At 40.8% G+C, this 13,845-nt stretch overlaps 1 protein-coding gene across 1 annotated transcript; it reads right to left on the reverse strand.

Annotated features, from left to right (window-relative positions):
• Positions 1 to 10,588: 10,588 nt before the first annotated feature.
• Positions 10,589 to 13,540, reverse strand: UGE3 (UDP-D-glucose/UDP-D-galactose 4-epimerase 3). Its single transcript, XM_079083926.1, has 9 exons — positions 13,239 to 13,540; positions 12,413 to 12,462; positions 12,179 to 12,314; positions 11,984 to 12,085; positions 11,669 to 11,896; positions 11,485 to 11,566; positions 11,326 to 11,408; positions 11,111 to 11,202; positions 10,589 to 11,016 (listed from the first exon to the last, which is right to left on the reverse strand). Exons 1-9 carry the CDS (start codon positions 13,422 to 13,424, stop codon positions 10,917 to 10,919), a joined length of 1,059 nt encoding a protein of 352 aa, XP_078940052.1. The 5' UTR covers positions 13,425 to 13,540; the 3' UTR covers positions 10,589 to 10,916.
• Positions 13,541 to 13,845: the final 305 nt, after the last annotated feature.

Consider the following 13,845-nt stretch of genomic DNA (forward strand, 5'->3'; position numbering starts at 1 on the left):
CAGATGGAATCTTTGCTTTGATGAGAAAGTCAAAGAATTTGGCTTTTCTAGGAGTGAAGATGAATCTTGTGTATATGTCAAGGCTAGTGGGAGTATAGTTAGCTTTTTGGTATTGTATGTGGATGACATACTACTCATAGGAAATGACATCCCAACTCTGCAGGAAGTTAAGTCCTGGCTTGGGAAGTGTTTCTCTATGAAGGACCTAGGAGAAGCTGCCTATATTCTAGGGATAAGGATCTTGAGAGACCGGAGTAAAAGACTAATTGGACTTAGTCAGAGTACCTACTTGGATAAGGTGCTGAAGAGAGTCGGCATGCAGGACTCCAAGAAAGGAGAGTTACCCATCCAGAGTAACGCCAGATTGAGTAAGACACAAAGCCCTAGTACTGAGGCTGAGATAGCAGAAATGAGTCGAATACCTTATGCTTCGGCTGTAGGATCGATCATGTATGCTATGACGTGTACTCGACCTGATGTAGCCTTTGCTTTGAGCATGGTTAGCAGGTATAAGGGGAACCCTGGCAAGGCACACTGGACTGCGGTAAAGAATATCCTCAAGTACCTACGAAGGACTAAGGACTGGGTCCTTACCCTCGGTGGGAGTGAAGACTTGAGAGTTGTAGGGTATAGTGATGCTAGCTTTCAGACTGATAGGGATAATTTCCGCTCTCAGACAGGCTGGGTCTTTACGTTAAACGGAGGAGCAATTTCTTGGAAGAGTTCCAAGCAAGAGACAGTGGCTGATTCAACTTGCGAATCAGAGTATATAGCAGCTAGCGAGGCAGCAAAGGAGGCGATATGGCTGAAGAACTTCATTGGAGACCTTGGAGTTGTACCAGCTATTAAAGAGCCAATGGAAATTTTCTGTGTTAGTGAAAGTGCAGTTGCCTTAGCCAAGGAACCAAGGGATCACGGGAGATCCAGACACATCGACAGAAAATACCATTTCATCATACATCGAATAGAAGAAGGACTCCTCGTGGCAAAGAGGGTATCATCGGATGAGAATCCAGCAGATCCCCTCACGAAGGGACTGACTCGGGTTAAGCATCTCCAGAATGCTCGGAGCATAGGGCTGAAGGATGATATTAGATTTAGTAGTTAGATAACCTTGAAATTTGTAAAGTGTAATTGACATTAGATGATGAATAAAAGGTGTTTTATTTATGAGTAAAGTGTTGCTATCTTTTGTCGATCGTTTACTATATTTCTTTTGCATGTTTTGACTTCCAGAATAATTATGTTTGGTATATCATATTATTCAAACCTCCACAGTAGGTCATATGTCGGAAGTAGGTATGAATCAAGACTGTCATGATTGGTTGCAGAGGTCTAAGTTGTTGGACATGGCTACAACACTCATGAGTGCTCATAAGTTCTGAGCATTGGACTCAACCCATGCTCACTGGAATCAATTCATGGAATTTATCTCGAGTGATCGTGAGACGGTAATATCATATAAGTCTTCAAACCTAGATATATGATTTGTTACTTATGAGTTGGTTATGCATTGATTGTACGAAAACGCATTGGTAACTCGATGTTATAAAACGTGCTCTTGTGTATAATTCAATGAGTAGTAGAACAAACATATGAGTCGAAGTTTATCTGTTCCTTCTTGGATTAGAAACTGATATCTGGGCCCCTCGATGATTTTGTTTTGACCTATGTACCGGGCCCGGTCAGAACTAAGTTGATGTGTTCAATTAAGTTCTTTGTCAAACAAATCGGAAATCGGGAAACAAACTGCTGGACAATAAGTAAGACATTGTTCCATGTATTTGTCCGGCTGATATCTAGAACAGAGGATTATATGATCACTTATCTTAAATGGCGTATCATCATCTTCTCAGTTCCGAGAGACCTTGAAAGAGCTACGATTGCCGATCGGTTCCTGAAGTATTGCAGTTATAGTTATTAGACTTATCCAAGTGGGAGACTGTTGGATAAGGTGTCTAAGTCCATAACTATTTCTGGTATGTACTTGACCCGACCCGGCATTGTCCATTTGGGTTGCATGGCACCATGCAATTGGATAAACTAAAATGAGAGAAATAACACTTATGGTTTATTAATATATTACAAGTTCTAATATATTAATAATATTATTTAATTAGTTTGATCAAGAATTAATTTAGAATTAATTAAGTGATCAAAAGATAACTAATTAAATATATGGGTAGATTATGTAAATCTTCCATATCTTATATAGTGGGCTAAGAGGCTCCATGGATTATCAAGTTGGGTTCCACCCATAGGATGCTCCATGGATGCTCCATGGGAGTTACAAACCCATGGGTCATGGAAATGAAGAGTCATGACACATTAGGGTTTACATGGTGTAACCCTAGATGTGTCAACACTTTATAAGAAACCCATTCTCCACCAAAATAGGCTACACATAAGAAACAAGAGGGCTAGAGCCGATTTTGCAAGTGTAAGATTCTCTCAAAGTTTACTCCTTTGCATTTGGTGTTGTGTGAAGCATTTGAGGCATCACACTTGGGGTGCTAGGCTCACAAGGTTTCAAGGATCATAATCAACAACAAGGTAAGTTATTCTATCTTTCATTCAAGTTAAAAATGTTCCCCATGTATGCTAGATAGGAATATAACCTTGGAATTCAACTTTGCATGATTATTAGACAAACATAGATCCAAGGTTATTAGGGTTGCATGTACACTTAGGAAGTGTTAGAATGCTCAAAACCCATCACTTACAACACTCCCACACTGACTGGCTACTAGTGAATGCTACAGCTAACCCGCAGTCTTACAACACTTTCTTACTACTTAACCGCTGACCATGGTCTTTCGTTGCCTACTAATCCGAACTCACTCCAAGGTTGAGCATACATGTACAATCTAATATCCCAAGCTGAACTCATGTCCTGACTGAGACCCCCGTCCTGATTTCTTAAGACCTGCTATCAACCATCACGAGAACGAGACCTCAATGTTGGAAAGTTTTCCGAACTTCCAGCTCATACTACCCTCACTTCCTACAGCTGCTCGGGGCTGCCTTGCTTCCTAGCATGAACGCGAAACTTATCCCAGTTTCAAAACCGCTTCTGCTTCTGAATCCCTAGGCGATTCTCCCCCACTTAGATTCGACTAAATCCTTAAAATATGCGCGACTTGCAAGATCGTCATTCCTTTCTTCCTTACACGATAGGCACCCAGACTACCAACGTCTAACCTTGCTAGTGATCCATTACTAGCCTACTCTGAATACTGCACGATTACTGAAGACTAGATGAATGTTTTTATGAATTCCCAATACTGATGATCCCTAGTGCTCGATCTGACGGCCTTTAGGTCCAAATAACCAATGCTCAGAGCAACCTCTTCAGTGATAGACCACTTCCCTTGATGTTTCCAAAAGCAATCCCAAACACTAAGACTGAAACCACCGAATACTGACAATGGCGGATAACTACCTTGCTGAAGTCTGACCTCGGACCGCCACGTAATGCCCCTGAACCGATCTCGACCGTACCCGAAATAACACTGATTGCTTTCAAACCAGAAAGGGAATTTGACCCTACGCTAGCTGCTAACAATTCCCGGTATGCAATTGGCATATGGCATTTCCATAATATAATCTGAATACAAGCTGGGAGATAACCCATACATACTCTTACCCGGACTGAGGCAAGAACAACCATAATATAGATAGAATCGAAAAGAAGGAATTGATACATACCTGAAACATTCCATGTTGTAATCCGGATCTCCCTCGTCTGTCACTGCAAGGCCCTACCCTCTCGTTCATCTGTAATCCTCAAAGTAGTCGGGGCAGACGCACTCCCTGCTCCTCCCCTCATCGTCGAGCAGTCGGCCTTCTTGTGGCCCACCTAATTGCAGTGCAAACATAATGGGCTTGCCCCCTGTGGACAGTCCCTGCTGACGTGACCATCACTGCCACACTTGTAGCAGCCTGAACCCCTGGAACGGCAAACTCCCTCGTGCAGTTTCCCGCACGTGTTGCACTGACTTTAGCCCTGCCGACCTACCAATCGCTGAGCTGAAGTCTTGGGTCTCTTCCCGGGACCCTCCAAAGTATATATCTGATCTGACCTCCTCTTCGCAATGTGCTCCAAATCAATCTCCCTTTCCCGCGCCCTGGCAATCATAGAGTCCAGGATCGGGCATGCTGAGAAGTTGACATGCTCCCGAATATCATCTCTGAACATGTCATGATAGTGGTTCCTCCGCATCTCCTCATCGCTTGCATACTGAGGCACCAATAAGGCCCTCTCCCGAAACTTGGCGGTAATCTCCGCCACCGATTCTGTCGTCTGTCTCATGTCTAGGAACTCCCTGGTCACAAAGTCAGACCAGGTCATAGCCTCAGCCTCAATGACTGAGGCTCCCAAGGAATCACCAACTGACTCCCACCAGTCTCTAGCTCTGTCCCTCAAACATCCCGCAGCAAATCGAACCTTCGACCCCTCAGGACAGAAGCTCGTCAACTGTGCAGACTCAATGTCTGCAATCCATCTCCTAGCGGCAATGGGGTCCTTCACCCCGTGGAAATCTGGCGCACCACTCCCCCTAAAGTCCTTGAAGGACAGTGTGCGCGATCCTGACTGGCTGGATGACATGTCACTCCGGAACGCTCTGAGGCGATCCTCCATCAGCTCAATAATCCCTTCCTTGATCGAACCGAAAATCACCTGGGTCGACTCAAGGATAACTCTTGTCATCTCAGACGCGATGAACTCGCGTAGTCCCTCATCCACTGGCTCGGAACATGATCCTGAACCGGATCCTGATCCTCCTGCTCCGTGTCGCGTAATCATCACCATTCTGAAACGAAACACAAAATTGCCAGGGTCATACGTAACCTCGGAAGGTCTCACATACTACAAGTTTACTGGTTCTATCTCGACCCTCCTTGACTCGAGTACGGATCCTCTGCTTTCAGTAGTACGGGCCTATACTACCTTCCACATCTATCCGTACTTTCCTCAAGGATTGCTTCGACTTCACCAAGTCCCTTCTACTTCTGTTGCACTCTGTCGCTCTCCTCCTAGGCTTTCCTAGGTTCCCGAACCCACCCAGTACTCAGCTGCTGAGAGACTCTTCATGATGCCAATTTACCACTACATGAATACCATCACATGTGGCGAGGCTCGGATAATCGTTTGAGTAAAAGACTCATCCTTACAACGGTTAGACTCAAACGAGAGCTGCGCGGTAGGGTCAAATCCAGCACTCTGAGATTATTCAACCCTGGTCACATGTGACTTAACGTATTCATCTAGTAGTTAACTCCTATCACTTGAAATCCCACAAAGCACAAAGCAAGCAGCATTCAGACAATGGAAAATCTAACCAACATATTCCAATCAAGTTATCCTCTACTCAAGAGTCTGTACTAGCATGCAATTCAAAGGCCCATACAATCAGGCATAACCTAAACATGCCATCCTACTACTGGCTAACCAGTTCTAGCATGCAATTCTACAAGTTCACATAAGCATACAAAGGCATATCTCTTAGATCCTTAAACATAATCTAGCATGCGATTCATATAATCATATCATATCACATAATAAATATGTATTGGTATTTTGGGAACCACTTACTTGAGCTCGGCTGATTGCACGCATCAGACATCTTGTTCTTTTCAAAGTTCTTTCCTTTTTGAGTTCTTTTCTCTTTTCAAAGTTCCTTTTTATAAAAAAGATTTTCTTTGAAAATTTTCATACCAAGTCCTCAGTTTGAGTTCAGACATACCCGAAAGTGTATCCGAATCCCTCAAACCAAGGCTCTGATACCAACTTGTAACATCCCAAAATTTAAGACCATAAATTTCGTTTTGATTAATTAAAAACCGCTTAATAAATTTTTCTCAATCATTTAATAACATTCTTACTAAAACAATTATCAGAGTTCAAATCCCAAAGATCATAAAATGCGGAAATCATAGTGTGATGCGCTGCGATCGTCCCGAGCTCATTCCTTTGAAAACATGAGTACCTGAAACAAAAGCTGAAAGTCGTAAGCACGAAGCTTAGTAAGTTCCCCAAATACCACTCACCATACATATCAATTGATCCATACATGCCATACATAACCATGAGCCATACATACAAACATATCCATAATCAAGTAAGGTGTTATGTGCCAAACATAGTCTTGATGTTATGCCACGGGCCGCACGTGGTCTTTCTTGTCAAGCCTGGGGCCAATCCCTGGGTCTTACAGACAAGTGCCAAGGGCCACCCCATGGTCTTCCATGCAAGCATCTCAAAGACAACTATACATACTACTCTACTAGGCTACTCAGCATACAGTGTGCCAGGAGCCACCTCCTGGTCTTTCATAGCATACACTGTGCCAGGAGCCACCTCCTGGTCTTTCATACATGTTGCCTAGGGCTAACCCCCGGGTCTTCCTACCATACATAATAACATACTGTGTTCCAGGAGCCTCCTCTTGGTCTTTCATGCATAATGCCTAGGGCTAACCCCCGGGTCTTCCTACCATACATAAACTAAATGGGCCGGCATTGTGGCCGTAGACCCATACAAAGAGTGAGGAGACTCACCTTGCACTGCTGAACCTTGCTGATACTCCTCTGGCTGCTGACTGGCAATTCCCGAACTGCTGACCCTTCAGCTTCCCGACTACCAATACCAAACATCACTTAGTCCAATACAATAATCCTTCTGGGGGTAAAACGACCATTCTACCCCTAGACCAACTTGGTCCATATCTAAGGCCCAAAACTAAGGCCCAACACTATGTAAGCTTTCCAAGCCCACTAGTGGCCCACTAATGGCCCAATTTGCTATATTGGGCCCAATACCTTTATTGGGCCTTGCCCTAAGCCCAGACACATATACTTGGCCCATATTAACTGACTCATGATGGCTCACTAAGGCCCAAAGACCCAAAGTCCAAAGCACAGCCCACACCGAGGCCCAATTACTCAAAACCCAAACTGGCAGAGTACGTGGGGCGTACGCTAAGCGTACTGGCTGATGACTTGTACGCCGTGCGTACCTCCTTGTACACCCAGCGTACAGCCCTGTTAAGCCACTTTTCCATTAAGTGCTTAATACTCCGATCCAAAGGCTACAAACCCAGATCCAAGTCCTCTTCCATGTCTTAATTCATAAAGTCACTAACTTGGTGACTTGCAATCCACCAAATAAGCCCAAACTCAAAAGGGGACAACATACTTTTCATTCCAAGGGCTAGAGATCATGCATGAACACAAATAAGTCCTAAAGGTTGGAACTTTACTGCTTAAGGGATTCATATGACTCTAAGGGAGGCAACCCTGGACTTAGAAACGTGCTTGAGTCTCAAAGATCCATTCTTGGGACCAAAATAGTCCATAAACTTGTACTAAGAGAGATCTAAGAGATTAATCATCAAGCTCAAAACTTTTTACCTTGAAAAGGTCCGAAATGAAGCCAATATCACATATCTATATCTTATCCTTTGGTCCACCACTCTCCTTGCTCTTCACTTGTTTGAGAAAATGGCTTTACAACACTAGAATCCTTCTTCCAAGGCCTCCAAGCTCCAAAAACACACAAGGGAGGTTTAGGGTTTCGTGAAAACTATCTAGGGGTGATAAGGAGGCTGGCCTTGAGGGTATAATGTTCCTTATATAGTGGCACACCCTAAATTTAGGGCTTTCTGGACTCTGGGCGTACGTTGGGCGTACCTCCAGTACGCTGGGCGTACGCTAAACACACCCGCGATCCTTTCCCTTTATACGTTGGGCGTAACCCAGCTTACGATGGGCGTACCCAGCCAAACACGTGCATGCCTTCTTTGCATGCATGGGTCCTCCTTGCCAAACATTTCCTTTAGGGACCATTATTGACAATATCTTCAAAGTGTCATAACTCCTTCATTCTAGATCCGTTTCCGATGAACTTTATTTCCACGGAAAGGTGGCGAGAAGCCCTACGCTTCTAGCAACACACCCCAGCCCGAAACCTTCTCGAATAAAACTCAAAGCCCATAAGTGACCAAAACGCCCCTAGCCTTGGCTTCTGAAATCCATAAATGAATATTTTAGAACAAGGCATTACAGAGAAGGATGGAGAGGGGTTGTGGTCCATCGATGGTGTAGGCGGTCATCCGGCATCGGAGGTGGTCGTCGGTGGTGGTGGTCCGGTAGGTGGTGATAAGGATGTTTTATGTGTTCAACTAATATCAGAGGAAAAAGTGATTGATATATGAGGTGTAATTTATTTTTTTTAATATAAAATGAATTATAAATAAATAAAAAATAAAATAGTAAGGGTAGTATAGTCATTTTAAATTTGGTAAAGGATCGAGTGTGCAAATTTAAAACATCCAAGAGACGATCTGATTTAATTTTGAAAATAGAGACTTAACGTGCATTTTAACACCTGCACGAAAAACGATTCGTGTAATTTACTATTAAAAAATCCTTATTGTACTTTCAAGAAGTTTTAAAAATCCGTGAATTGGAAAAAAAAATACATTCATGATCACCGATAAGTGAGAAGTAGGATGTATTTTATGGCAGTAACCTTTTTTCTAAGACAAAATTGCAAAAATGGTCCCTGTGGTATGCATTTTTTTTGGTTTTAGTCAAAACCATGACTTTTTTGGATTCGTGGTTTTTTGGACTAGTTTGTATGTAAAAATAGTCCCTCCGAAAATTAAAATGACTAAATTGCCCTCTTGATATATTTGTTATATTTTTTCCTATTTAATTTAATGTTTTATTAATATAATATAAATGGGGCCAACACCCCATTCTCTCTCTCTCTCTCTCTCTAATAAACCAATACAATCAAAACGAGAGGGGGTCTATTCCTCTTCGTCTTCGTCTGGTCGAAGGAGCAGCGGGAACGCGACTGACGAAAGCTGAGAAGAACAAGGCCACAATCGACGGGTACCGGTCCTGGTTAAACGGGTCGCGAAGAGGGGATGAGGAAGGGCGTCGGCACTGCAGGGCCGCTCCGACGACCTACTTTGTCTGCTGGTCCAATCAATTGCAACACAGGAAGGAAAATCGATTGCCGGTGGTCCTGAGGAGTTCAATCGATCAATAAGGGTGAAAATTGAGACTTGTGGTGGTTGTGTTTGGCCTGTCAGTCAAACGAAATGGAATGTGTCTTCGAATCCCATCTGATCGGAGACGAAAAGGGACCGAAAGCAACAATAGTCTTCTTTCTTTCTTCTTTTCCTGATTCGCTATGAAGCACGAAGGAGGAGTCGATTTTTCTGGCGGTTCAAGCCTCCAATCGGGGTTGTGGGGGTTGAGAAGGGTAGCAACAGCCGGAGAGGGTGCTTATGGTGGTATTTCTAAGCGGAAGGAGGAAGGGAAGGGGATATGGAGGTGGCGGCAGTGGGGAACCAGGAAAACATCACCGGTGATTCTAGTTCTTCGACAGGGGAAGGAGACGAACGGGATGACAGTCGTTGAGAGGGCTGTGAAGGGGTATCGGGACAGTACAACAACAATTTCGGGGGTGTTTGACAGTGGGTGCTCGGTGGAAATAGGCGGAGAAGGTTGGGCCTGCTACTACCGGCGAAGAATCACAGGTCCTTTCCTTCTTCTTCACTGGTTCTAGAATGAGAGTGGGTGTTTTGGGTGATGGATCATAAGAGAGAGAGAGAGAGAGAGAGAGAGAGAGAGAGAGAGAGAGAGAGAGAGAGAGAGAGAGAGAGAGAGAGAGAGAGAGAGAGAGAGAGAGAGAGAGGTCCTTTGTTATTTTTTTAATTGTTAAAATAAATAAATAAATATTAAATTTAAAAAAATGAAATAAAAATGAAAAATAAATACCCCAAGGATATTATAGTCATTTCAATTTTCGGAGGGACTATTTTCACATACAAACCACTCTGAAAGGACCATGAATCCAAAAGACTCGGGGTTCAAACTAAAACCCAAAAAAACTGCATAACACAGAGACCATTTTTACAATTTTGACTTTTTCTAATTTAAAGTTGCATATATCTGTTTGAGTCGGAATCTATCTGTGGTGTATATTTTATAATTTTTTATAGGTAAAAGAATAAAAAGAAACGATTGAAATGAAGATGAGATAATCATGAACGTGGAGTCCGACAAATTTCGACCAACTAATAGGTAGGCGTGCGAGGAATAGATTTAGGATATACTTTGATTTAAAGAAATATATATTATGATGAGGCACCCCGCAGAATTCGTTTGCCGTTTTTCAAGAAAAATAGTTAGTAAAATTTAAAATTTTGAGCTAATATAAAAGCATATCAAACAAAAAACCAAATATGTAGAGCTTGATTTAAAAAAAAAAGTATTATTATTATTATTATTATTATCATTGAAAAAACCATGGATTCTTTTAATCATCTTAAACAACTCAATTATTTGTAAAATGATTAAACGAAGAAAAACGTGGAAAGTTGCATCACCGCTAGTATAATAAATGCAGAAAGAATGGATAAGATCAAATAACGTTAGGTTTTTGCGCTTGCGCCAAAATAGCCTTGCCTTGCCTAACTGAAAAACAAGGAGTCGTAATATGCCAAACAAACTAGATAATTCATAATAGCGACTACACTATATAACCTTAATTATTAAAGAGACATATACATGTGCCAAGTTGGATATATTATATATATAATGGCGAAGTAAACTTTTGAATTTTTCATTAACCCAAATTTATTACTCCTCCACAAATAATGAAAACTTAAAACCATGCAATGCACACTTTGACTCTTTTGATATATATGACTTGCGTCATGTCATTTGATTAGCTTGAAAGTTGAAACCAATCAACGTATTCACAGAAAACTATTCTTGCAATTAATCCATCTTCAGATTACCTGCTTTGACCATTTGACTCAGACTCATATATGCTAAAAGACTTTCATTATTAAGTAGTTTCCAACAATTCTCAACTACTTGAAGACCATTCTTCATCAGCCTCCTTTTTTGGTGGGTGGCTTCTGGTATCCCCATGGGTTCTGTCTTGCCCAATTCCATTGATCCCTGCACATCTCCTCAATCCCATATTTTGCCCTGCAAACCACAACAAAATATATATAACATAATTCATCCAACTTTACCTTTTACCAAAAAGATATTTGCACAATTTAGAAAAAAAAGACATTACTTCCAATTAAGCTCTTTTGCAGCTTTATCGGTAGAGGCATAAACTTCTGTAGCATCTCCAGCCCTTCTTGGGCACAGTTTAATGGGGATTTTCTAAAATAACCAACAGCTAAGTTGTTAGGGAATACATACGGATTTCATTTCATAATAAATGTACAAATTAATATTCCTTCCTAGTCATGTAGGAATATATTTATATATAAAAACCGGAACAACCTTTCCAGATGCTTTCTCAAAGGCAGTAACCATTTCAAGCACAGAGGTCCCCCTACCGGTCCCCAGGTTGCAGGCAAAACAACCTAAACAAGATGGATGACACAAATCCACGTCAGCAGCACAATAAATGAAATATAACTAGCGACTGTTTTCTCTCACCTATATCCTGTTTTGTGAAAAGCTTTTTAAGTGCTGCAACATGACCATCAGCCAAATCCATCACATGGATGTAATCCCGGATCTGCAAAGATAAAGAAAAAATTATGATTCCTTTTTTAATACTTATAAGGAAAATCACTGTAAGTACACTGCTATAACAAGAACAGATAGATAAGATACATACGGCACTGCCGTCCTTTGTGGGGTAATCATGACCATAAACATTCAACTCTGGTAATCTTCCAACAGCTACTTGTTGTATGTAAGGCATCAAATTATTTGGGATCCCAATCGGATCTTCACCAAGTTTCCCACTCTCATGAGCTCCAACAGGATTGAAGTATCTCAGCAGTATTATCTTCCACTCCCCATCTGCATTATGAATATCTCGAGCAATCTCTTCAAGGAACAGCTAACCAACACACATACATAAAAATAAACAATCAAATTTCAAACATTTGTATCAATTATATAAACTCACTACTACTACTACTACTACCTTTGTGCGCCCATATGGATTCATTGCCTTGAGTTCAAAGTCCTCAACACATGGAATTTTCTTCGGCTGTCCATAAACAGTTGCAGATGAAGAGAAAACCAACTGCATGCATGTCAACATGTAAAATTAGGTGAATATATCTTGAATCCAAGATCAGTGTGAAAGACAAGACAGGGTACGTGTTTGAAGACTGACCTTCTTACAATTGTATTTGGCCATGACTTTGTACAGAGTGATGGATCCGATCAAATTATTATCAAAGTAACGGAATGGATGGGCCACGCTTTCACCCACAGCTTTCAGCCCAGCAAAGTGTACCACAGCATCAAACCTATAATTACAAGTTACAACACAATCCATTTACTACTCTTATTATGAATTATAGAATAAAGTATAGCACTGGACACATTCGTGTGAAATTTTACATACTTGGTTTGGGAAAACAGCTTCTCCAAATCCTGCTGATTCCTGATATCACCCTGCAACCAGCAATTACCACAAAATATAATTCGCATTCCTTATTTGGTTAATGATAAACACAATAAACATGATCATCAATATTCATATCTGACTCTATCAGATGTTCATCTCTGTTTTGCAGATAATAGCAATATAGGATTGGATTAGAAGCAAGGCTATAAGCAACAAAATTACATGTTTATATATAAATTAGATTAACACTTTCTTGAAACTAGTGATTAAGACCTAATGTCTACTGATTCCTGTAATATGTTTTACTGATCACATAATCAAATAAGAAAATAAATATTACTACAGTTAAAGATGTTCAGATCGGATATTTCCAGCTACTATAGTAAAAACGTATGAATTCAGACATTACTAGCAAACAGTTGCAATCAGTAGAATCCTTGAATACAAATGGTTGCAGATTTTAGGGTAAACCCTACTGACCCGTTCCAATTACCAATAAAACATAAAATTCATACACAGTTAAACCTAAACTCACGATCATAAGGTGAATCACGCGGATTAACAGGCTTACGGCTTCAAACTTTTAAAACAACAAATAACTCCTTTATTTAATTTGATTTTTAAGAATGTTTATAATCCTCACATGTATTCCAAGAGTTCATCACCATAAAGAAATCCGTAAACCTACGTAACTAGAAAAAATCAATTCGAGTCTTAATGTAGTTTCGTTTTCGGTCTTACAATCCTGATAGTTCTGACATTTTCGTTAACGACACACACAGTCGGTCGAAAAATAAATCACGAACAAGTGTAGAATATTTACCAAATGAAATTGAAGATTACGTGAGAGCTCGCAACCGACTAATTCTCTGACTCTATGAACTGCTTCTTCGACGGAATTATCAAGATTGTCGATGATCGTAACCTTAAATCCTTGATTAAGAAGTTGCACAACAGTGTGAGTGCCTATGAAACCAGCACCACCGGTGACTAAAATCGATGAATCCATCGCAGAGATGGAAGAAAATCGCAAAAAGGGTTTATAAAAATAGAGTTCAGAGGAAACTGGAGTACAGAGAGAGAGAGAGAGTATTGAGCAAATCGAAGAAGGCGGTTTGTTTTTGGGATAAGCGCGGAGAATATGTATATATACCCGCAGAGAGTGAGAGTGATCAAAAGAGAAGTTGTAAGTGTTATAAAAAATTCATCGACTTTGTGATAAAAAAATAAATTAAAAAGGTTTTATAGTAACTTTCTTTAGTTTGTTGAAAATGTATTAACATGTTGATAGAATGTTGCTAGACTTTGCCATATCATCACAAGTTAGTTAGAGTCGATTATCACTTTTACAACTTAACGGACCCGTTAAAAAATTATTTATAAATTTATCTTTTCATTGTAAAGTGTTCTTTCTATGGTATTGGTTTGTC

Source organism: Lactuca virosa, chromosome 3, assembly GCF_052849685.1.
Source record: "Lactuca virosa cultivar CGN04683 chromosome 3, Lactuca_virosa_CGN04683_v6, whole genome shotgun sequence".
NCBI classification, from domain to species: domain Eukaryota; kingdom Viridiplantae; phylum Streptophyta; class Magnoliopsida; order Asterales; family Asteraceae; genus Lactuca; species Lactuca virosa.